Source organism: Bacillus rossius, chromosome 7 (genome assembly GCF_032445375.1).
Source record: "Bacillus rossius redtenbacheri isolate Brsri chromosome 7, Brsri_v3, whole genome shotgun sequence".
In the NCBI taxonomy this organism is placed as follows: Eukaryota; Metazoa; Arthropoda; class Insecta; order Phasmatodea; family Bacillidae; genus Bacillus; species Bacillus rossius.
This window is the reverse complement of record NC_086335.1, coordinates 37,238,332-37,262,662: the sequence shown is the minus strand read 5'-3', so window position 1 is coordinate 37,262,662 and position 24,331 is coordinate 37,238,332. Positions and strand designations below refer to the sequence as shown.

Here is a 24,331-nt window from a genome sequence, read left to right as displayed (position 1 = left end):
GAAATATAAACCAAAGGAATATTTGCCACTCAGTGATGAATTCTACAAGGGGAAAAAAAGAGCGAATCTTTCAGTACTCGTTAGTGATGTGTAAACATCTAACATCGTTAACAAGCAAATTCGCGTGTTCTCGTGTTTCAAATAAATTGATAATACGGAAATTGGACACCAAATTCAACGTATAATTCTTTAAAATAATAACGCGCGCGATAAAAAAAAATTCTACAATTTATTAGCCAGAAAATTTGTGTTTGAAAAAACTTGGCGTCAAAGATTTTAAACGTTTGGTTGGTTCTCTAAAGCATTTATAACGCGACGTTATCTTTTATGTACTTTTTAAAATAAAAGTTGGAGTCCATCTGATACATTAAAACAAAATTACCCTCAAACATTTTAACACATATTATAACACTAAGCATATGCTTGTTTTTGTTTAAACTTTAAAAATCAGTCTGTAAATACTGACCGTCTGTAAATACAAACCGTTAAATCTTATTGGGATGATTTAACAGTAAAAATTTAACCATGAAATTATTTTATTCAACCTGGCGTCGAATATATGAAGGGTAACAATTTTTGTTGTAGCTGCTGTGTTGTGTTTGCAGAATGACTAACACTGGCTCTATCTCTACATTTAAATGTTAACTAAGAACTGTAAAATTTAAATGCGCATTGTTTTAAGTTGCCATTATTTATTTTATGACTATAAATTATAACATAACGTATCAAAGAAAATTTGTACGATTACAAAGTTATTTTTGGCACACTTATATGTCAACGAAAGTTAATATATACCTTTGAATGACTCGGGTCCACCATCTTTTCGAGATTTATGAGAGACTGACAGATGGCAGCACCGTGTTTCCGTTCTAATCGACTTACGTTCCATCCACGAAATTACTTCTATCAAATGCCGTTTACAATGATATAATTTTTTACAGATCAAAAATATTGTGAGATAAATACTTAAAACGCAGAAATGTCCTTCAGTTATTTGATATGATACTGCAGGGAAAATGATGCCACATTTTACGAACCAAGAGAAATAACGTTTCCACATCCCGCCTAATGGTCGCAAAACACTCAACTCGAGATGCGAGGTAACAAGCAGGCAATACAGCTGCCTCGGACACACAACCTGTTTCATTTAACACCGAGGCTATGGTTACAAACTGTTAAACGTTACTGCAGCTCGAACAGAAACACGAGTATTATATGTAAGGCCTATGCGAGATGTCAGAGTCGCATAACTACATGGTCACCTTGAAGTGATCACACCATTACGCAATAAACGTGTAGGATATAAAAACGCCAGGGGGAAACAAAACGTTATTTTTGACATCCAACTAGCTATGATGTGCCGTAAATATAAGCAGAATGCGCGTTTATTTTGTTTGAAATATAATATTCAATCAAAATATTAAAGTTCTGATACTAACCGTGATTCAATTAAAATAATGAAAAAATATGTATGGGTAAGCGAAAACAACATGAAAGTCGGTTGGAGTAATTCAGGAAGGGAGTGGTGGAGTTTTTATGAATTAATTTGGCAAAAGTTGGCAAAATTATAAGTAGTTAAGGCTTTGTACCAAAATTAAAACAAAATCTAACCACGCAAGTTGTATACTCTGTACTCCCCTCATTTACCCCTGATATTACGCAATTTTGTTTTGCGTTAGGAGATAAGTTCAAGTAACAAAAAATTCGTATAATAATTTTAAGATTATTAACATGACCATAATATATTAAAAAAAAATATTTTAACAGGTTTGTAATTTACGAAACAATGGTAGAAACTTAAGTAAATTGTCGTATGTGTGTGTGTTTATAACTATGTGTTATGATGTACTTTTATAGCTACAACAATTCTGATAAAATTAAGTTTATTTGTTTAAAACAAATGTTGAAAATCGGTTTGGCTGACTAATATCATCTAAAAAGGTCAAAAAAATTTTAAAGTTCGTCCAGAGGAGAAGGAAAAGTAAAGTACATAACTGTGAAAATTAATATGAACACGGCCTAAGCCTTACGACAACGAAATCACAGTTGTAAGATGCAGCACTTGAAGTTATGTTGTGCTGTCTTGTTTGCTCTCAGCTTATTCAGCAGTGGAGTTCTGACTGCTTGTCAGTGTTGCTACTAAGCAAGCCTTGACAGGCCGGAATCACATAACGGTTAATGGTTTCTGTCACGGGGTGTACACTCTACAGAGAGCAGTAAGCCAGTTTTTTTCTGTCGCTATACGCTAAATCCAACTGTGGAAAAATAAATATAATGTTTACAAGCCGCTTGTTGTTACTCATATTCCGACGTATTTTCAACTTTATGAAACTACCAATTTGTTATAAATTACTTTTAAAGATGAGAAATAGAGGTTTAATTAATTTTTTTTCTCATGTTGAGAATCCTGAATCTTGACAAAACTATAGCTGCAAGGAATCTCATTAAACGATCGGAATTGTATTTAAAGATGCGTACATTTGAAAAAATTCACTGTGTGTAATGTAATGTCACAAGGATATGCTTTAATTTAAACTCTCATCGTTATATTAGTCAAATACAAATATATTGCACTGCTGCTACTCCACATGCTAACAAAAAAAAATTCACCTACAGATTTGATGCACAGTTTACCTATTAGTTTATATATTGACTTAAGATCCGTTTACCTTATATTAAAAGCATGACAAAACTACTTTCATGTCTGACAAGTTTGCGATCTTCGTGGAGCGAATAAGAGGATTCAATACCACATTGAGTGTCCACTATGCTCATGGAGGTAAGAAGTGAAGGAGTTGGTGTGTACAATCTTTGCCATGTTAAAACTTGAAGTCAAGATGAAAACAACCCCTCAAATCCCCCAAATGAAGTTTAAAGCAGATTTATTGCAAATGTGTTGGTATTATGTTTGTTTAGCAATATTCACACGTGATGGCATCTTTACGAATCTCCCATCGAGTATTTTTCAAGTTATTTAAAAAATTTAATCTATTTAATAAAAGGTTAACACTTACAGACTGACAGAAAACACACAACTTAAACCGATGGGTCTAGACTAGAGGCATGGAATTTTGCTTAGGAGTACCTTATATGACGTAGGCAAGCACTAAGAAAGGAGTTTTGAAAATTCATCTCCTAAGAGGGTTAAATAGAGGAATAAATTTGGTACGGAAGTTTGTCATAACTAAAGTCAGAAATATGGAAATTGGTGTCAAAAACGCTGATGCAACTGACTTTCCCATCGGGCACACGGCTAGTAGCATGTAAGCCTTCATACAGCTCCGATTTGTTTTGCTATCCAGTTGCCAACCAGTTGACTTCAACTTCAGAACAGACACCCACTCCATGGACTGGTACTTAGGCACCAGTACTTTGTTTACTCTGCGGTTTCCGTTCGTTCGGATTCAACTCACTGAGCATGGTCTTGCCGGGACAGGTTTCATAAATGGCCGCCGAGGCGAGCGGCAGCAGCAGCACTATCGCCAGCAGGCACAGCGAGCTGGTTGTCGCACTCGACGCTCTTGGTACAGACATCCTGCAACACACGAGCACACATCCGTGCAGGCAAATGTAACATTTACTAGTATTGGAACAAATGATGAAACAGCTTCTGGTCGTTGGCGAAATGTTTTAGACGATAAAATATGCTTAACAATAAAGCATAAAGTGCCTTCAATTTACTTGTTCATAATAATAAAAACATAGCGGACAGATGTACATACACCCGTGCGATTGGCAATTACAGCCTCTAACTGTAGCGAATTTTTATTTAAAAAAAAAATGTATATTCTTACGAATTATATTTGGGTGAGAAAGTAGTGCAAATAAATCAAATCATAGTTCATTGTAAACATGTGTGTGTGTGTGTGTATGTATGTATGTATATATATATATATATATATATATATATATATCATGAAGCGAGCGGCAGTATATATATATATATATATAGTGTTCACTGCCGCTCTTTTGATCACGGGCAAATTGTAAGTTTCGCTCGTTCATTCTTATTTCAAGCTAGTGCTCATGAATAATGAGTCATGTGAGAGGCTGGGCCGAGAACACTGCCGCTCGCCTCATGAGCGCGTGCTTCAGCAAACACTGTCGCTGACTATATGTATATATAAATATTTTTTAAAAATATTTTTTCCCCCCCGAATATCCTGGTTTCAGCCCGAGATGTGGAGGTATAAACCGAGAAGACTCCATCCTTAATTGAGAAGTTTATGGTGGCCGGGAGGTTGTCCTTCCTGTCCCCTCCTCCGCGTCCCACACCGACCAGGACTACATGATGTCCAGCCCAGGCTGCCGGAGGCTAGGGTCCCAGTGAGAGGCAGGTTCAACGACCTGCCGGCCGACCGAGTGTCAAGAGACCTCGACTTGGTTGGGAAGCCTTCTTTTCACAGAAGAGAGAGCCAAAACCCGAAGTTCCCCGAAGTTCATGTTTTTTCCCCCCGTATCTTTAATGTAGCTATCCTAACTAAATCAACCGTCCACAATGTTTTAACGTATTTATAACGTAGCTAACCTAACCTAATTGGCCATTAGTATACTTTTATCAACACCGCCATATTTATTTACAATGAACAAAAAAAAAAACACGAAGATGCACGATCGAGCGTTTAGCTCTCTCGTCTGTGAAAAGAAGGCTTCCCGACTTGGTTCCTTCTTCCCCCCCCCCCCCCCCCCCGGTTCCACCATCGAAATCACTCTGTTTGCGCAACTTGCGGTTTCCTCGGAGTCTTCCAGCTTGGCATCTCTCTAAACTGGCCGCGGCACCGGCCGCCATGTTGGCTCATACGTTTGCATGACGTCTCTCGGGCGTGGAGGCTATCCCTTAAGAGGCCACTCCAATGTTTCAGGGGCACTACGCAACCCGCGTTAACCTCATAAGAGTCAATGCTATTTTCATTTTGCTTATAACTTATTAACTAATATAGATTTCGAAATGATGCTTGCTTGATATGTAAGACAACGATGCTCTTATCAAAGCCCCTTTCTTCAAAAACGTGCATAACTTATGGTTCAAACCTAGACAATACACTTATACATATTAGTAAAGATTAGTATAAAACCATAATTTATGCACGTTTTTGAAGAAAGGGGCTTTGATAAGATCATCGTTGTCTTACATATCAAGCAAGCATCATTTCGAAATCTATATTAGTTAATAAGTTATAAGCAAAATAAAAATAGCATTGAATCTTATGAGGTTAACGCGGGTTGCGTAGTGCCCCTGAAACACTGGAGTGGCCTCTTAAGGGATTCATCACAACAGGTCTGTTTTTTTTTATTTGTTGTTTCGTCGTGATTTATTTTTTTAATGAGTTAACATCTTTGTTCTCGCTACACGGCATTTGCGAATGGAACGAAGTTCGCGTTGAACGAAAATGATTAACCACGGTGCTGCCATCTGTGACGGATGGCGCAAACCAAAGTTCAACAAAGCCAACGGTAAACTTTGTAGTTTTTAACTGTTCAATGAGTTTTAACAAGATGGGCAATATTTCAATGAATTTCCTTGGTTAAATCAGGTCGCTAAGTGTGGATTTGGTACTCTTCAAGTATTTTTTTTTTCGTTTTTAGTTGGAGCCGTTTAATTATAATTTTAAAATTTCGGTCTGCAATTGGAATGATTCGAGAGTCGACCTATCAGCTCCGGTGAAGAATTCTAGTGTCGAGTGTGGAAACTATGGTGTGATTCGCCTCCAGAAATTCAGATGAAAACACAATTTGCGTATATTTATCACGCTTGACATTATTTTAAAGAATAATTCTACGTTGAATTTCGAACCCAAGTTTCGTATTACAGGTGTACTTGCAACAAGAGAACTCATGAATCTGCTCGTTACCGAGGTGAGTTCGCGTTACACCTATCCTAGAGTAGAGTTATATATCCTATAATAGAGTATGGTCTTTCAGAAGAGTACTAAAAGACTCGCTCACGTGTTTTTTTCTCCCAGATATTCACTAAACGTTATTTACAAGCTGTGGAATGTCACGCAACTTGAATGCAACTACATATTATATAATGCTTATGTATATAAATTACAAAATTTGAGACCAAACATGAAATTATAGAGTGCTAAAGAAATAAATTTAAAGCTAAATTTAGCCCTTAGAAAAAAAAATTATATAAAAAAATTAAATATCGAAATCGGTTTCGCCTATCATGCTGGGTTATTGAGTTTGGATGTTCTTAATCACTTTATTGGATAGTTTGTACGGATGATCCACTATGTTTCATATCAGTTTAGGCAAATTTTATTATGAGACTGTCATTCTCTCACGTAGCCTATATTCGGTATTCCCTTGGTTACGTGTCTGTGTATTTAGAGAGCCACTTTATTTAATAATTTTTTGACGTGACAACGTCTAATAAATCGATGAACGCCGGCTGCAAGCACGAAAAAGGATGACTCACTGTCCCATTACGCACATTGTCCCGTTACGCTTTGTCCCGTTACGCTCATTGTACGCTTGCGTCGCATCTATCTCTCTTCCACTCGATTGGAACAACCATCGATTTGACTTTTTCGAGGCACATTAAACTTGAAACACTCCCATTCGTTACCTACTTTTCCTATCATCGTCCTATCCTTAACAGAATAACACAGATTGGAAGAAGTTAAATAGCAAACATGTATAAATGATATAGTTAAAATAATCTGTTCGTTAAAATAATAAACATATTTGAATTAATGAGTGCAAATAAAAGTAAATATATCAATTAAATTGTAGATTTCATTTCACTCCTTCTTTGTATTCATACAAAATAGTGATAATGCAATAAAAAATATTCAATTTTATTCATAAAAGTATGCAATCGTTTCATTAATGTTTTGTTATGACGTTGTCACGTTAAACTATCGTCCGTAAACCGACTTTACAGACAACCAATTCTTTTTAAATATCTTGGTAGACCGTGGGTGTCCAGCAGGCGAGATGCAGTAGCTGTGGAGGATTTCGACACTGTTTAGGTTTTATGCATGGGCATCAAAAGTTAACGAACCGATTTATAACGGGTCCCAAGACAGCGACACTGCTTTTTTTTTCTGTCGACAGTGACCGTAAAACAACCTTCATGTCATTGTCGGGGTTCGTGAACAAAATTCACGAGCGACTTCGGGAAAAAAAAATAAAACGGGTTAACACCAGCATCGCTTCTGAGAAATGACGATTTTTTTTTTTTTATGAAAATCACATTTCACAGATTTTTTTACCGCTTCATACCTCGCCGTCGACGAGACGTAAAATCTGCCTCCCACGACCCCGGACCACCCCCAAACACCCTTCCCCGCAAATATAATCAAACAAACATTGAAACACTGGAAATACCCACAGCGAAAAACGACGCCCTCCGTAAAACTATTTTTTTTTCTGGGTAATTGTCCGTGTGCTCAGGTGGTCGCTCTCCACGGCTCCGCCACAGCGACTCCTGAGGCTGACCTCTGCGGTGAAGCACTTCCGTTGCTACGAGGCCGCGGTCCCTGATGGGAAACAACCCCCCCCCCCCCCCCTCCTCGCTGTGAGCCTTCTGGGTCTTAGCAACCAAAATAAATATACATCCCTTTTTTCTCCCCCACGATATATATATGTATATATATGTATATATATGTATATATATATGTGGCATGCCGCTAATGTCAGTGAATCACATTTTTTACTAAAAGTACATTTGAAACTTTACAACCAGTATAGATATTGGCTCTCGTGGAAAGAAAGAGTAAGCGACTAATAACTTTTTAATATGTAGCTATCCAGGGCTAGGAAACCGTTTACATGATTTCACAGTATCTTTAATGTAGCTATCCTAACGAAATCAGCCGACCACTTTGTTTTTTTTTTCTCGCTTGCAGCAGCGCCACCTACGCAAAAATGGCGACTCCTGAGCGTAAAGCTTTTTTGTGTTCTGCAATTTGCTGAGAGTGAATCTGTTGATTTCAGCCCTCCCCCATTGGAATCTCTCTTTACGAGAGTGTTTGAACGTCGAAGCCCCTGAACGTCGGACCGGTCGCAATGGTCGAGACTACAGAAGCTCTTTTTTGCCGTACTCCGAGTTAAGCTGACACAATGCGGTAAGATTTTGTTCTTTTGGGACTTTGTAAAAAAAATATCGTGTCCACGTTCCGCCGCTACGATAATGATGACCTGCCAGTGTTGAGACTGCAGAATTGAATTTCCGAAATTTCAATCAAAGTGCAAGTAGGTAATAGATATTACATATTGATCCATTAAATTTTTTTAACTATGTTGCCTTTGTAGTGTGGGCATAAAGCTCTTATCCACTTGCCACACAAACATGCCAAAAAATGTAGATGCACGCTCTGAAATAGGGGGGAGGGAAGTGGGGGAAATATTTTACCAAGTTTTTCTTTGTTTTCCAAAGTGAGTGCTGGTTGTTGACAAGAACTGCTAGAGGTTCTTCGCTCGACTCACCTGGATCTCCCGCGGCAGAAGGATCGAGCCACCTCGGCGGAAGCAGTTGCAGAATTGACGGGTGGTGAGCGGCTAACTCGCTCCGCCGGCTCCGGGGTCGAGGTCGTCGCCGCAGAGTCAAAGGCAAGCGCAGAAACCTTGAAGACCTCGAGAGCGCGCCGCCGTGTCTGCCCGCTCCCCGGAGACCACAGACAATTTTATAACTCTTGGAGGGGCAGCAACGCGAGGAAGAAAAAAAAAAAGAAGAAATGAAAAAAAAAAGTATCTCCCGTCGTAGTCTTTCCTTCCCTAGTCCACGTAGTCTCTCTCTCTCTCTCTCTCTCTGGTCATGCCGGAGTCGTGTTTGTTTACTAGCCTGCCCGGTGACGATTCACAAGTCGCCAGCCAATCGCGGCCCTCCTGTGCCACCAGCTTTCCCCCCCCCCTCTCTTCGCGACCAACCTTCCACTTCTGCGCTGATAAAGCCGCGCACTTGGCGGGGACGTCTACGTCACGCAATATCTAACTTTTTTTTCTCGGGAAAAGGTTATGTTCTTCCGTCAGCGACCGGGCACTTACACGAAATTAAACTCACGCTTTGTGAAACAATCTTGGCGAAAGCAAATTGACGTCTCCTCCACACCACATCCTTCTCCAACTCAGGTCGTAGCGATGGAAGCCACAAAGGTAATCGAGCTGTTTGACGCGCAGGAACCTAAAGAGACATTGAAGGGGACCGCCTAGTCCGGGTTATGTTTGTGTTAGTGAGACGGAATGGTAAGTGCGACGCTCGCTGGTGCTGTTAGCGCGGTATCGCCTCTAAGCTCAAGGCTGTATAGACTGGCGCGCAGTCTTCTCGTCGTGAATAGGGCAACTATTAACATTATATGGTGAGGAAATGAAGAAACATATGTAGTGCAAGTCCCGTGAGTGATTACAAGATTCTGTACCGGATTTTTCACTGCTAAAAATTATTCTGAAAAAAAAAAAACCACATCTTAGCTACCTTAACTCTTCTAAAATTAAAATTATAAACTAATAACGGAAACAGAAATACTCATCCTCATTCAGCATAACCTTAAATGCTTTTCATAAACCGATATAACTTTGATATCTTGAACATTCTTTCATTCACGTGTTTTTTTTTTGAAGCTCTGCACACCTTTCCCGGGCAGGCGGGGCACTTGACTAATTTTTGACTTTTGGTTCGGGTCCACGTCCGCCGTGAAAAAATGGTGTTCCTGATGTTTCGGCAGGCTTCGCTGCAGCCATTTTCAAGGGACGACTAACAACTGAAAGCCATGGCCACTCACAGGGACCAATAACAGCTCGGCTGCAAATTGCCCGTTATCAAAGTACTGTTGCCAGAACACCAGTCTCTCAGTTAGTTGTTAATCGCCTCCGGCGATGGCCCTCGCTGTCTAGTAAGTACTGTCTTGGAAATGTGTGTGTTCTCTTTCTTACTCATTCGCCAAGTGTTTTTATTTTGTTCTGTCCGGGTCCTTGCACACATTATCATAATATTTGACTTTTGGTATATAATTTACACAAATTTCAAAAGCATTTTAACAATTTATATTCACAAGGCTAGGGAAATTGGGGTAGAAAACGGGTATAACCAATTGTAAGGAACCATTCCAGCATTTTCCTGGATTTATTTCGTGATGGATCACCCGGGTGTCGAACCCGGGTTGTCCGAAACCATTGCGCCACACGACTCTGTAGCAAGACGAATAATTCAATTAGGTTCCAACGCCTGGCCGACGTGACGGTGAGGTTACTACGTGAGGATGACGAGTGTGTGTTGGAGAAGCAGTGAACAGCATCGGCAATAGTAAAAGAAAAAAAAATTAAAGCGTGAGAGAGTCTTTAAGTACTCTCCAGATATGTGTAACATCTAATCTCGGTAACGAGCAAATTCAAATGTTCTCATGATTCACATGTTGCAAATAAACTTGCAGTACGAAACTCAGACGTGGAATTCTTTCAAACAATGCCGAGCGAGACAAATATACCTAAATTGTGTTTCCAGCTACATTTACTGACGAAAATCTCACGTAGTTTCCGCATCCACCGCTAGAACTCGTTGCAGGAGCTACGTCGACTATGAAATCATTCGATTTGCAGAGCGAAAGGTTAAAATATATAATTAATTGCTGCGATAAAAGTGAAAAAGACTTATAAATACTAAAATCAGGGTTTGAACCTAATTTTCACCAATCAATTTTATTAAAACACTGTCCATCTTTTTAATGTGCGTAAAACATTTGGCTTTGTGAACTTTAGTTCGCGCCATCCACCACAGATGGCAGCACCGTGGTTATACATTTCCGTTACATGCCACTTCCGTTCCATTCACTGAATACTCCTACCAAATAACGTATACCAAGAGCTTAGATGTTGCACATGAAGATTACGGCCACGTCGGGACTCGAACCCGGGTCGTCTTGGGAGGCGAGTTATCTGCCCACTGGATCACCGCGGCCCTCCGAAACGAGCTGTATCTCCGACGATATAGATTCAGCGGCGAATCAGTAGAAGGCCGAAATTGCAAGGGAAGCAGCGAGTCTCCTACGTCGACGGCATGAATCTTGTTTCTCTGTTGGCCGCTGTTGTGACGTGGCACGTGATTGGAGGTTGTTAGATTAAACCTTTCCTTAAATTCATCCGTGTCCTGTTATTCTGTCCCCTTATATCTGAATTCTCGTTAGTTAATAACACAGCAAATTTTGCGCTCTAGCTCTTCACCAGTTGAGATTAGAGCACAAATATTGTATGGTAATATGGTAGTTGTGTTATATCGACCCTTAAAATATGTACCACAAATTTGAAAACAAACTATTACTTAATATTATTTTTAATTTTGTGTGTTTACAGTTTTAAACACCTCTATTTTACGCGCATAGGCCTAACATATGTCACGTTGGTCCCCGAATCACTTGGAAACTGACTCGGTGCTCATGGATCTGAGTCATGCTGGGATGTTGGCATCCAGCCTGAGCTAGAGCATAAAGCAAGATCGCCCAGTGCCACCTGACATAGCAGAGCTGTTTGCTTTTTTTCACATTGAAATACAGCGTACCCATCATCAAAGGGTAATAATTAAAATATGTACAGCCAGGGGTGCAAACCCGTAAGATTCGCAAGGGGGGGGGGGGCCGAGAGTTTAGCGCATGGGTTTCAACCGATACATGTCATCCCTGGATATGGTGATCGTATGTTTGTACACTGCCCACATTTTGGCCTATATGCATGACGCAACTAGCAGAAAACTAAAATTTACAGAAAGTTTTCTATGAAACATAGTTTTGACTTTTGCGTTTATCAACCCCGTTTCGCGGTCACGATTTTGCAAGCGCAAGCGCGCCCTTTTAATGAGGGTCTTCTTAATTCCCGGGGTAAAAAAAAAGGGGGGGGGGGATGCCACTTGACACATTGGGATGAACGCTCACGAGCCAATTATTTACTTAAGGTTGACGCCAGAGTAGTAGTTTGAGGACTCCAATATTTTAATATTTTTCCATACAGCTTATTATACCAGAAATAAATGTGAGCATAACAGTCGATTATATTTCCTGCTTACCTGATGAAAAGATGAATAGTGAGGGGAATCGTTAGTTTTATAGAAACAATTGCTGTAAAATTATTTTATTCGCATGATTGGTAAGTTTCAATGAAATTAAAGCATATATATATATATATATATATATATATATATATATATATATATATATATATATATAACTCTGCTGAGCCCAAAAAAAAATATTTTCCCAAATTTTTATTTCACTAAGGTTTAAAATTGGAACAACGATTTTGTATATCAGTGAAAGTGAATAACTTCTAGAAGAAAATATATAAAAAATAACGTGTTTTTTAAATCTTACAGTTAGTGGGCAACGTAAATGTAAAATAATAAAAGAAAATTTCTTCTGATACTAGGTACAATTGGTGTGTAAGATTCACTTCAATTACCCGCTTGTATCCCTCAAACAATAGAACCGACGAGAAAATGCAGGAACCGACATGGCACGAGAGCCCGAACCTTAACTGAACAATGGTTTCGAACAATGAACAAAAGGCTTGTTGCGGTTATTTCTGATCCAACGAACGTTTCCCTGCTAATCAGAGGCCAGGTCACCTGCGTTTCTCGGGAAGGAAACCGACACGTGTTGCTTCAAGTATGTCTCAGTTCGTCACCGCCTGCGGCCGCTCGTCGCGCCACTACGTGATCGCGGATGAAGCCAGAGTCCTCGGAACGGCACGGCGGTCTTTGTTCTTATCGGCGTGTTATCGGAGCAGCGGCTACCCGGGCGTGGAGCCTGCTGACGCCACCGTCCCGGGAAACCGTCCACGGGAACAACGACTCGCAAACACAGTGCTGCGACAAGCTGTCCTCTGTCCGCCGCGACGTGTTCCGGCTGGGGACGCACCACAACGCCGAACGTACAATCACGCCGGAAACCATAACGCCGAATGCCAAATTGACTACAGCGCCGACAGCTAGAAAACTGCTGTGTACCACAACGCCGAATTACAACAACGCCGAAATACATTAACGCCGAAAAATGTCATTGCAGGACTGCCACAAAGGTTACGTTAGGTTAGGTTAGGTTAAGCTAGGTTAGGCTAGCCTAGGTTAGGTTAGTTACACAATTTCATTCAGTTGTTTTTCATTTTGCTCCTGTGACCCCCCCCTCCCCGCAGCAACATTTTTCGGCGTTACTGTATTTCGGCGTTGTGGTACACAGCAGTTTTATAGCTGTCGGCGTTGCGGTCAATTTGGCATTCGGCGTTATGGTATTCGGCGTTATTGTACGTTCGGCGTTGTGGTATTTCGGCGTTGTGGTAACGACCCGATCCGGCTTTGAGCGCTGAGCTGGTGCCGGAGTGTCTCTCGGAGCTCGCTGACAACTGAAAGAACTCTTAATTCCTTTTTTTTAATGTCTTTATTCAGGCCCATTTTCTTTCCGACGGGGAGTTCATCAGTGTCAGCAACACCCGGCTACACCGAACCAGGGACATCATCACTAGCGAACCCAGATCTAAGATGTTAACAACACATCAGCAATGAATTAGCGTTATTAACTATAACAAAAAACAAATTTATTGCCAACCATATGTGATCGTGCTCATTTTGACTTCAATGATTAACACAGCAATGATCGCACACACCAACTCCCTAACTTGTTACCGCCCTGAATGGACTTCCTGGTATTGTCGTGCCAACTCTTTTTATCGTCTAACAGCCTTCACTGTAACCAAAATTTATTGAGTTATCGTCATAATTACTTTGTCCGTAAACAGTTTTCGTTAGCATAAACTTACTCTAACTTTATACATTTTTCAAAGTCTTTGTTAGATTTTAAATATGCTACAAAATGATAATCATATAACTAATAATTTTTCTTTCAGAAAACAGAAAAATAATCATAATCTGGAACGGTACCTATTTCGAATAAATGTGGAAGTTAATATGGATATCCACGGTAAAAAATTCTGATTACTTGTAACGTATTTGCAACACTGTTAGCAACACCGGCTTCGGAATACGCGGCTTACGGGGCCAGGCGTGTGTTTGAACTCCACTGCAGCCGTAACGACGTGAACTTTGGCGGTTTGGAAAGTCTCCCACGACCCTGATCTCCTCGGAGGATGGACGGAAGCTCCCGACAGAAACTCGGCCGGGTGAGACAAACTCTGAACTCGGAACTCGGCGAGGGTCGAGTCCCACACGGCCCGAGTGAATGACGCACGGCGGCGAGAGCCAATGAGAGAGAGAGAGAGAGAGAGAGTGAGTGAGAGAGTACGTCAAATCTCGGGTAAATAGCGCATCGTCAGCAGGAGCTTCCCCCTCCCCCACCAAACATAAAGTCGGGAACCGTGATTGTCGCTTCCCAGTACCGTTCACCGTGCTGCGTGGCAGCTGACGCCCCACACCGCTACAGCTGTGGCCGTCATCGACACACGGTCCAGCAGCAGCTACGTAGACCTGGAGTTTCTGACGTCATCCACAATCCTTCATACTCTACACCCCACTTTCAGGTAGATATTGGAGAAACACTACCTTTTGTAGCCGTTACCATGGTGCGACTACCGGAAAGTTTTTAAATGGTTTTTCGTTTCATGGACCATAGACCCCAAAACCATCGTCCATTAAAAAAATATATTTATGGGCACAATTACTGCCGTACTGATACATAAACTATAGTACTGTAACATATCGATCGAGTTCGTTAAGGAGAAATATCCGAAGGTATTAAAAAAAACAGCAAAAATCGCTGTTACTCCTATAATGTGGAGAATATCACATACGTTTGAATGTATTATAACTCGTACAAATAAAACCAAACACTTTTGTTTGAAAAATTTTCTTGATACGACCAAACAAAACTGCAAGGGGTGGAAAAAAAAAAAAGGCTGGAGGACAAAAATAATCATAACTCCCTTCGTAGGCACACCATCAAATCCGTTTATAAATCTTATAATTTTTAACTAAAAATTTTGTTTGAACAATGAGATGAACCATTTCTGCAAGAGGTTGAAACACACAGGGGTAGAATTAAAAAAAAAATATCACAATATCCTTACCATGTACACTATTAAATTCGTTCTAATTTATTGTAAAACCATAACATTTGTCTTACAACTTCCTTTTGAAATAAATTTTATGCGGTCAAACCATTACTGCAAGGAGTAAAATAAACAGGGGTTGAATGACAAAAAAAAAAAATAGATAATTCCCTGAGTAGGCGCACTATGAAATCTGTTCATATTGTTTGTAGACCCTACAAATACCATCTAAAACTTTTGTTCGAAACAATTTTTGATAATATAAATCATTATTGCAAGGGGTTGAAAAAAACAGATGTTGGAATAAGAAAATAAATAAAACGTCCCTACTTCACTATCGAATCCTTTCTTACATTTGCTTAAATTTCTAAAAGAGTCTAAAAGTTATGTTAAAATAAATTTTTATACAACCAACCATTACTGCAAGGAATGTAAATAGCAAGGTATGTTTAAAAAAAATTGCCAGACTAGTTATACAAATTATATTTCACTGTTATGAAATTACATAATTCATGCTGAACGAACAACATAGGAATACATAAATTTGTTCGTTACGGAGGTTAGATGTTACTGCACGTACTGCACGTGTTAATGACACACGAAACTACAGTAAACTCGTGGAATAACATCATGTCAGTGTTAAGAAGACTGCTGATTGTCGCTCTACCGCTCTGGTTCTGGGGTAGAGCGCCTGACTTGTGACTTGTAGGACCAGGGTTCACGCCCCGGCTCCTCCAAGGCGGACTGCCCAGACAAAATGGTGGCATTTTCTCTGGTAGGAATGCAATCCCTTGTAACAAGTCAGGCTACCAAAGAAACGGTGGGTGGAACAGAAAAAAACCTTCCAGGTGGCTTCCAAATGGGTAGCCCGTTTCTTTTCTTGGGCTCCCCATGCGGTGGCCATTCCGGGGGTTTCTCCGGGGGAACGCAGTTTTGCAAAAATGTTTTTTTAAAGTTTTGTATCGTTTTAGTTTTTATTAACTGTAGCATTATCATTCCAACATGTTACAAATAAAGCTCAAACAACCATTTAAAACATTAATTTTTTTTTGCTTTTGTATATAAAATATTTGAATTAATTGTGTATCAGTCAGTGAGTTGTATGCCGATGTTGTGTGTTTAACCATTTATCGGTATATATTTTCTTGAAGTATTATTGACAGTTAAATTTTAGTCACAAACTATTGACCAATATCTTTGTTATGTAGTATTTTAGACGTTTTTGATGAAAAAAAAATATTTATAAGCACATGAATTTCATTCATAAAAATATTATTTCTGAAAAACCACACAGTTTTCAATCAGGAAGATCGTCTTTAACACACACAGTATTATGTATATATATAATACTGCGTGTGTTAAAGACGATCTTCCTGATTGAAAACTATGTGGTTTTTCACACACACAGTGTGTGTGTGCGCGCGTGCGCGCCAGTATAACATCCAGATATAAATAAAATATTCTATTTATTTCAACATGAGCAAAGCCTTTGATACTTTCCAACCCAATCTTATTATTAAAAAAATTATAAATTTTAGCCCTCGTCAAGCAATGCCTGGTATATATTTGTTGGTATTTCATGGTATTAGGTGTTCCGCATAGTAGTAGTTTATCTCAACTACTCTTTAATATTTAATACATGTAATCAGGATTGATCAAGACAAAATGCTGATGAAAAAATTGTTTGTGAAACTATTCAGCAAGATATTTTCAGCTGTCCAGATCTGGTTTTCAAGTTAACAAACGTATCTGAAATACGATAGAATTTATTGTATAACATTTAATAAAAAAAAACTAATTCATTTAATTACAATTATCACATAGTAAGAAATGACATTAAACGTGGTGTTCACTTTTAATACCTTCGAGTTATATTGGATGCCAAGTTTTTATTTTTCACCAACATGTATATAATACTATTAGTGTCACTTGAAGGTCTTAGGTATTATTAAATTTATAACTTTCTCTGCATCAATACCTGATCGTATACTTTGTTCTTCAAATCAAATTTATTAGCTATGAAGAAAAATATTGTGTCGTAATGTGGAATTAAATAACTAATTTTGATTGTACTAGAATTGAAAGTATGCAGAAAAATGTCTTAAAATAATATTTAAAAATTTCAGCCTCTTAAATATGCTACATTCCTATATAAATTTAATTTGCATTTAATATTTATTATATATGTTTTATTACCATTTTTTATGCTTCAGACATAATATCTCGGTTTGGATTAAGAATTTCAACTTGCAAATTAAAGACTTATGACACTTTTAAAACCATTAGTAACTATAAAATTGGTATAAAATTAATACTCTTTTTGAATAATATAGAAGCATTCATTGGTAAAAAACTTATGCAAAAAGTTATTCAAAACTTTTATAATCTACATATTTATTTTGTATACACCATTTTAGTCTCTGTTTAAGATTTTTGTGAAAACCAAAGTAACCAATTTGTTGCTATGAACTTTATCTATCTGTGTGTTGTGTTGTTTCGTGTTTTGTCGTAAAGTTATTGATATGTATCATTCTATGTCTTGTGTTAATGTTTTTATGGTTGTCATTCTACGTGCTGATATGTGTCATATTTCGTTTATAAGTGTAATAAGGCACAAAAATCAGAATTTCAATTTGATCTGACAGTTTGCTACGCAAGGTAATATTTTTTATTTCGTAATAGAAAAACTACTTAAATTTTAGCAGTTTTAATTTTGAAATACTGCAAACCTGTGTAAAGCCCACCAACATTCCATGTACGAGCCTATGTCTCCCCTAGAGCACCTGCGCTGCTTGAGCTGTGCCAACAAACTACACTACACAAAAATATTTCCCTCGAATTTCAGCATCTTAAATATACATTTTGTAGACTTTAATTTAATATGGACATTAAGAACCTCTAACATCTGATATTTTTGTGTTCTATCACCCTAACAATGAAAACATTACACAACAATATCCTTGAATATTTGCGTTGTATTTGCACTCATTAAATAATGATCTACAATTACTTCAATTATTCCAGTTTGCAAAAATGTAAATTATATGAAGCTAGTTACATTACGATTTTATGAGTAAGGCCGTTTTCCTCATTCCATGGAATGTATAAGAAATGTTGGCAGAATTCCCCTTCGTCCATTTGTGTTATGGCAGTCTTCCATTATGGTACTTTTCCGTCGCCTTCGTCAAAACAGGAGGAAAAGTATCATCATGGAAAACTTCCATATGCATTTTTTTTAAATCGTCGTAATAAGAATACAGTGCTGCTTTCTATAATATATATTTGGAAACATTTCTTTCTTCTCGTCCGCGATCAGGACTTGATTTGTTATCAGAAGCGCTATATGTAAGTTTTCAATTTAACCTGAGAAACATCTAGAGGGTTGACAGCTCTTTTTACCGAGTATTCCATACACTACTTCGAGAGCAATGCCTCTGTACTCTTTCCATGGAGTGTATAAGAAAATATGGCAGAATTCCGGTCTCGTCCCTTTGAAATTATGGCAGTTTTTTTTTCCGTTATGGTACTTTTCCCGCCCTTTTTTTCGAAGAGGCCAGGCGGAATACCGTCATTATGGTAGTCTTCCAGTATCAATGTTAGTCTTCCGGCCCCCCCCCCCCCCGCCCGCACTGTGCTGTGAATGGCGGGAAGTCGTGCCGGAGGGGGGGGAGGGGTTGACGGTCACGGCCCCCCCCCCCCCCGCCACTGAAGAGGAGCCCCCTGCGCCACTGAAGAGGAGCCCCCTGCGGCGAGGCGGCAACACGAGGGTGGAGGGGGAGGGGGGGGGGTCTTTCGCTGCTGACCTTCGGCGAGGCGCTGGACGGCCGGAGGCACGTGTCCGCCGCGGAGAACCTCGCTCCACCGGACTGCTGCAAGGAGCCGTCTCTACTGGTAGCACTCGTTCCCACAACGACAACTAAATCCACGCGAAGGCTTATCGTCCAACAAAAAAAAAATTGTGCAATTAGAAACGAAGAAAAAATGATGACATACAAACGGGAGCGTTGTTATGAACGATTCTTGCAGTACACAGAAAAAAAAACCCCCCTTCCCCATTTCTAACCACCTTTGGTCGGATGTTGCCCATTAGCAAATAAAAACAAAACAAAAAAAAAAACCTGAAAAATTTGCTGCACCTCGCATAATGTGGAAAATAGCACATCCGTTTGAACGAATACGGAACAGAAATGTTCATTTAAAAATTACGGGTATTTGTAAATTCACGGGTATTTGTACATTTACACGGAAACAACTTATAAATACAAAAATATTTTCAGCAGTAATACTGGGTTCGGATTCTTAGTCAGGCACAAGCATAAGCTTTCTGTTGCCCCATGTACCTCCAGTAGTTAAAGTTATTTTTGCAAATGTTCCCTGAATAGCTTCCCAGTATTAACTGCGCACATGAATAAACACGATAAAAACAAATTAAAGTCCTATTTTTGAATATTTGGTTATCTTTTCCATGCTTTATATAAAATTATGTGCCAATATTCGTAAGAAATACTCACTATTATTTAGAGCAAAAAAAAAGATGTATTTCATACATGCAAAAAAAAACCATTAACATGTTTTGTACAAAGTTACAATATCTTTCTTGTAGTATTACAAACTATTTCTTGGCAACTTGGGATTCTTTTGTAACACACCCTTTCCAAACAAATAAACTTGGTTTTACTTAATCTGTCAAATTTTTTGTTTGAACTAATTTTGGTTCGCGGCGGCTGTGTGTAGGGGCTCCCTCGCACGAACGGGAGCTGGAGAAGCTGAGCCACGAAGACTTCCCGGACACACGGAGAAAAAGGTTGGTTTGAACCAAACAAATATTTGTTTATATATGGCTAAACAAATATTTACTTCCTGTAAAAAAATATTTTGTTGGCCAAACCAAATTTGGTGAGTAACAAAATTCATTCATTACACCTAAAAAAAATATACAGTTAAACTGACCAAACCATTTTTCTGGATCAACAAAATCTTTCCAACAACAAAATATTTGTTTGAATCAACAAAATAAATGTATTTACTCATATATAAACAAATATTTTGCTGTGGCAAACAAACCTTTCTCTCGGTGCACACCTCGGGCCGGGGCCGTAACTCAGGCCCGCGCCGCCCGCGGCGGAGACCAGGTCGAGCTCCAGCTCATTGCCGACCGGACTGCTCTATCACACTCGCGCTGGGAGCTTCAAGAGAGCTTCCCAATCGCCAGGTTTTTCCCGGGGTGTCGAGGCCTCCATCGCCAAGAGATTTTTCTAGTGTCCCGGTATAATATTTATAATATTTCAATTCCTCCCGAGCCCGGCGGATTACGTGTCGACCACAGTTCTGCCGATCATTCAAAATTTGTAAAAAAAAAAAAAAAAAGCCAGTCATGGAGACTGTCAACAGAAGTGAAAACTTAAAACTTATATGACGTCATTTCTACGTCAAATGTACGTAAGACAATGATTTTGGTATTATATCAGTACGATGTCAGCATGATATCATTTATTCTTACATAATTTTTTTGTCACAACAGATGACAGTGGTATGTAAAAATTACGTAAAAATTCATTACCTAGCTATGACTTACCAGTGATGTCAGACATGGGTCATGTATTCACGTGGTCAAATTAACATCACTTACTGCTACTGCAGCATGTTGGTGATGTGAACTCACAAGATTTTATCCATCCAAAAAAAGAGTCCAACACGCACATGATACAGTCGAGTATATACAATGTATTATAGTGTATATATGCGTATACATGTACAAAGGCCGCTGCGATTCGCCAGTCTGGCGCAACACGTCACTAGCATGTCGCTGCCGCGAACCCATAAGTTTTGCCCTTACAAAAAATCGCTCAACGCGGCTAAAGAAGTTTTCACTTAAAAAAAAAACTTATAAGAAGGAGCTCATAAGAAGCCTTGCAAAACACATAATTTGCTAATCCACCGTTAAACGTGGTGAGTATAAACAGCTGGGTGAATAGAAACAGTCCGCTCAAATAAATTATAGGTAAAAATTCTTCAATGAAATTATCTTTAAATAATATTGGTAAAACCTTAAAAATATATCGCACATGCAATTTTTTTGGGCCTACTGTTTCTACTCAGCCTTTTATATGGTATGTAAATTTTTCATCATGTTATTTCGTAGTAAGTATATATGGGTAAGTATTTCCTCGCTGTATTTATGCAGATATATTTAGTAGTTTAATTTTCACAAAATAGCTTCGCTAGCAGATTCATTAAAAAAAAAAAAAAGTGAAGTACATTTCAGCGAACTAACTGCTGACAAGTGAAAATCGGTATACGGCCACCTTACTTCAGGAACTCCTCATTTAACTTCATGACAAAAACCACTACACTTATAATTTCATTTCGATTTTCATCCGATTGATCAATCAATTCAATTGACATTAAGACGAATTTTGTAGTATGCTCTACCTGTTTATAGGCACAGAACGACTGTATTTATTCATTCCTCAATATTATCTAATATTTTAAAACTTAGTTCCTATTAAATATAATATTAACTACGAATTAAGACTAAAGTTTGAGCAACAGTGATCCTACTTTCGGAAATATATTTTTTTTGTGACGTGCCACATAATATTTTGTGTTTCCTGTTATTGTTCTGTCGTAATGTGCTAACATGTATGTATATGCACGGGGAAAACAAGACATGATAAGTATGAAATCATGTTTTAAAAAGGGTGCTAGATGCGAATATGGTTGCACAATTATAAGATAGGTTAATCTTTGCAAAGTTAAAAAAAATAATAAAAATGAACACAAAAGTAGTGCTCAAACCAACCTACGGAAGCTATAAAAACAAATCGTAAACTTTGAACTTCCAACCGCCGTGGAAGGTGTCGTAAATGTACTGCGTGGAAACAAGACGAGTAGGTATTGACTTCCTCCGCGAGCAACAACAGCAATAGTTTTACTACAGGTTTTAACGAGGCTTCACGAGATCATTTCCTTTGTTAGCTGTGCCGCGGGGCATGAGGCTTCTTTCTGCTGCGCTGCCTGTGTTTGGTTACGTAACGACTGTTGAGTCATCTCCAGGCGATCGCAGAAGTTCAAAATAAACAATAGTATTTCAGAATAATATTAGAAATGACCTAAACGAATATTTTTTTGATAATACAGCTGAAATTTATATAGGTAGCTTGGCTTCTGGGTTGTAGCCGTGTCCTTGGCGAATAATTCACCGACGTTTCGGTCGACATTGCAGTCGTCATCATCAGTAACTGCTCCCTGATGATGGCGACTGCAATGTCGACAGAAACGTCGGTGAATTATTCGGCAAGGACACGCCTACAATCCAGAAGCCAAGCTACTTCAGACAATGGCCGTGAAAGCCTGCGAACATTATGAAATTTCTATAGCTGACATTTAAAAGTATAAAATTATTTCCCTCGATATAAAATTGACAACAAAAAAAATTGTACTAAAAAGTTTTCAAATAAATGCACCATTAACTTTTTTTGAATCCAAATAGTTAAGTTTCACACATGTCTAATGTCATATACAACATGACATACCCCATCCAAACGGAGTTGTAATTTAAATATTATATTATACACACACTCACACCGAAATTTGGAACCTTATTCCAAACGAATTCGTCAGAAAGTGGAACACAGTATTTATTACATAGTTTTTAACTTCGATCAAAAAAGTATGTCTTGCAGACTAATTCCCGAATAGTATTTGTACATTGAGAGAGTAATGTTCGTCTTTTGCATCTAACATTGAAAAAAATAATAACTGTTCGGTGCCAGGGCCAAACGTGTTGTTAATCAGAGTAAATTACAGATTCCAGATCGTTGCTTAAAGATTTTAGTTTCGGTTCACAATAAGTAAGATCAAGTGTTAAACTTGGATAACAAGTAGAAATTATTGGGACTCTATGAAATTTCTTAATCCTAAATTCTAAAGATCTATTTCAGTATTAAACTGCTGATTGTTATGTTTTGCAATGTTAATTTAACGCTTTTGCTTTTACGTGACTTGCAATATCCCACAGGGTTGTGCTGAGCTTTGAGAATAATTTACTAATTTGTACAGATAAATATCAGCTTTCACGCTGAATAAAAACTATAAAATAATATTAGCAACAAAAACATTTTTATTTGCATTTTAATGGCTAATTATATTAAAACTAATATTAAATAGCTTTTATTATATTTTTATTTGCTAACATTAACTAATTATATTTAAATTATTTTGAATTAAATTATACATAACTGCACGAAAATGTTTATTGAAATATGATTTCATAATGTTATAAAATAAATGTCCCCTTAAGGCTAGTTACGACTGATTACTTAAGAATAAAGAATAAAAATTTGTCTCACTCTTAGAATATGACTGTGTAAAAGAGTGCCGATAAACTATAATCATAAACTATGACACTCACATATGCAGTGTTATAGTTTAAGAACAAGACTAATCCGCTCTGTTAATTATCAAGTACTTACCCGTTTTTAATTACTTAACCGTAAATCAGTCTTTCAAAAAATTGGCCTGAAACTCAAGATAACAGAATTCTCACTGAGAACAGATGAACAAAAAGGCGAGATATAAAACTGAAGAGGGGTGGGGAGCAGTTTTTGAAATGTTTGGATACTATTCTAAAGCAATACTAGGAGTTAGGCTTACTTCTGGTTACCAGAACTGCATGAACTATAGTTTCCTGCTGAACTTTCTATTGTTACGAAAGTGGAGTAACAGTACTGTTTCAGACTTGATAAGTACTATTTTCACACTTTGTATTCGTACTTAATAATTTTTATACATTTTAAATTGATATTTTCAAAACCTTGCCATTGCATTTGCATTTAAGTTACATTTTATTTATGAATGTCTTGTTTTCACCAATCAGAATGTTATTTATACTTTTGAAAATAAAGATAATAAATGATGATGCCAAAGTGCTTTTGAAATGAGTCGTAGAAGTAGAACATATATAATACAAATCCATTTTTTTAAAAAAATATAGTATGTAATGAAATATATTTAATTTAATTTGGTGTTGTTAAGTAGAGTAGGAGTTAGAATTAAGAATGAGGAATGACCGTGAGAAAGTTCTACACTGAAATATACCATATACGTTCCCAGTCCAGAAGAAACCAAGCATATATTTTAGTGCTTGTCCTGAGCTGATCCGAGTGCAAGGAACATTACATCACGCGATTGTACGGGCTTGAACGTCCACCACCACACTCGCTGCAGCGAAGAGCGTGTTGCCTATACGCCAGGTACTCCCGAGTCGTATACTTAGCATTCTCGGCATAGATACGTACGTCGTTATCTGTCCTGGGATGCCTCTTCACAAAGGACCGAC

The 24,331-nt window shown here is 38.2% G+C and overlaps 1 protein-coding gene across 2 annotated transcripts in view; it reads right to left on the bottom strand.

Moving 5' to 3' along the window:
• LOC134533832 (venom allergen 5-like) overlaps positions 1-24,331 on the bottom strand; it is a 62,581-nt gene that overhangs the window by 16,366 nt on the left and 21,884 nt on the right. Inside the window, exons 1-2 of one of the 2 annotated variants that reach the window (XM_063371523.1) lie at positions 8,440-8,633; positions 3,414-3,535 (exon numbers count right to left, since the gene is read on the bottom strand). In XM_063371523.1, the coding sequence (XP_063227593.1) occupies positions 3,414-3,534 (121 nt within the window). In that variant the 5' untranslated portion in view covers position 3,535; positions 8,440-8,633. Of the gene's footprint in view, positions 1-3,413; positions 3,536-8,439; positions 8,634-24,331 lie in introns of those variants that run through there. The other variant, XM_063371522.1, reaches the window with a different exon arrangement.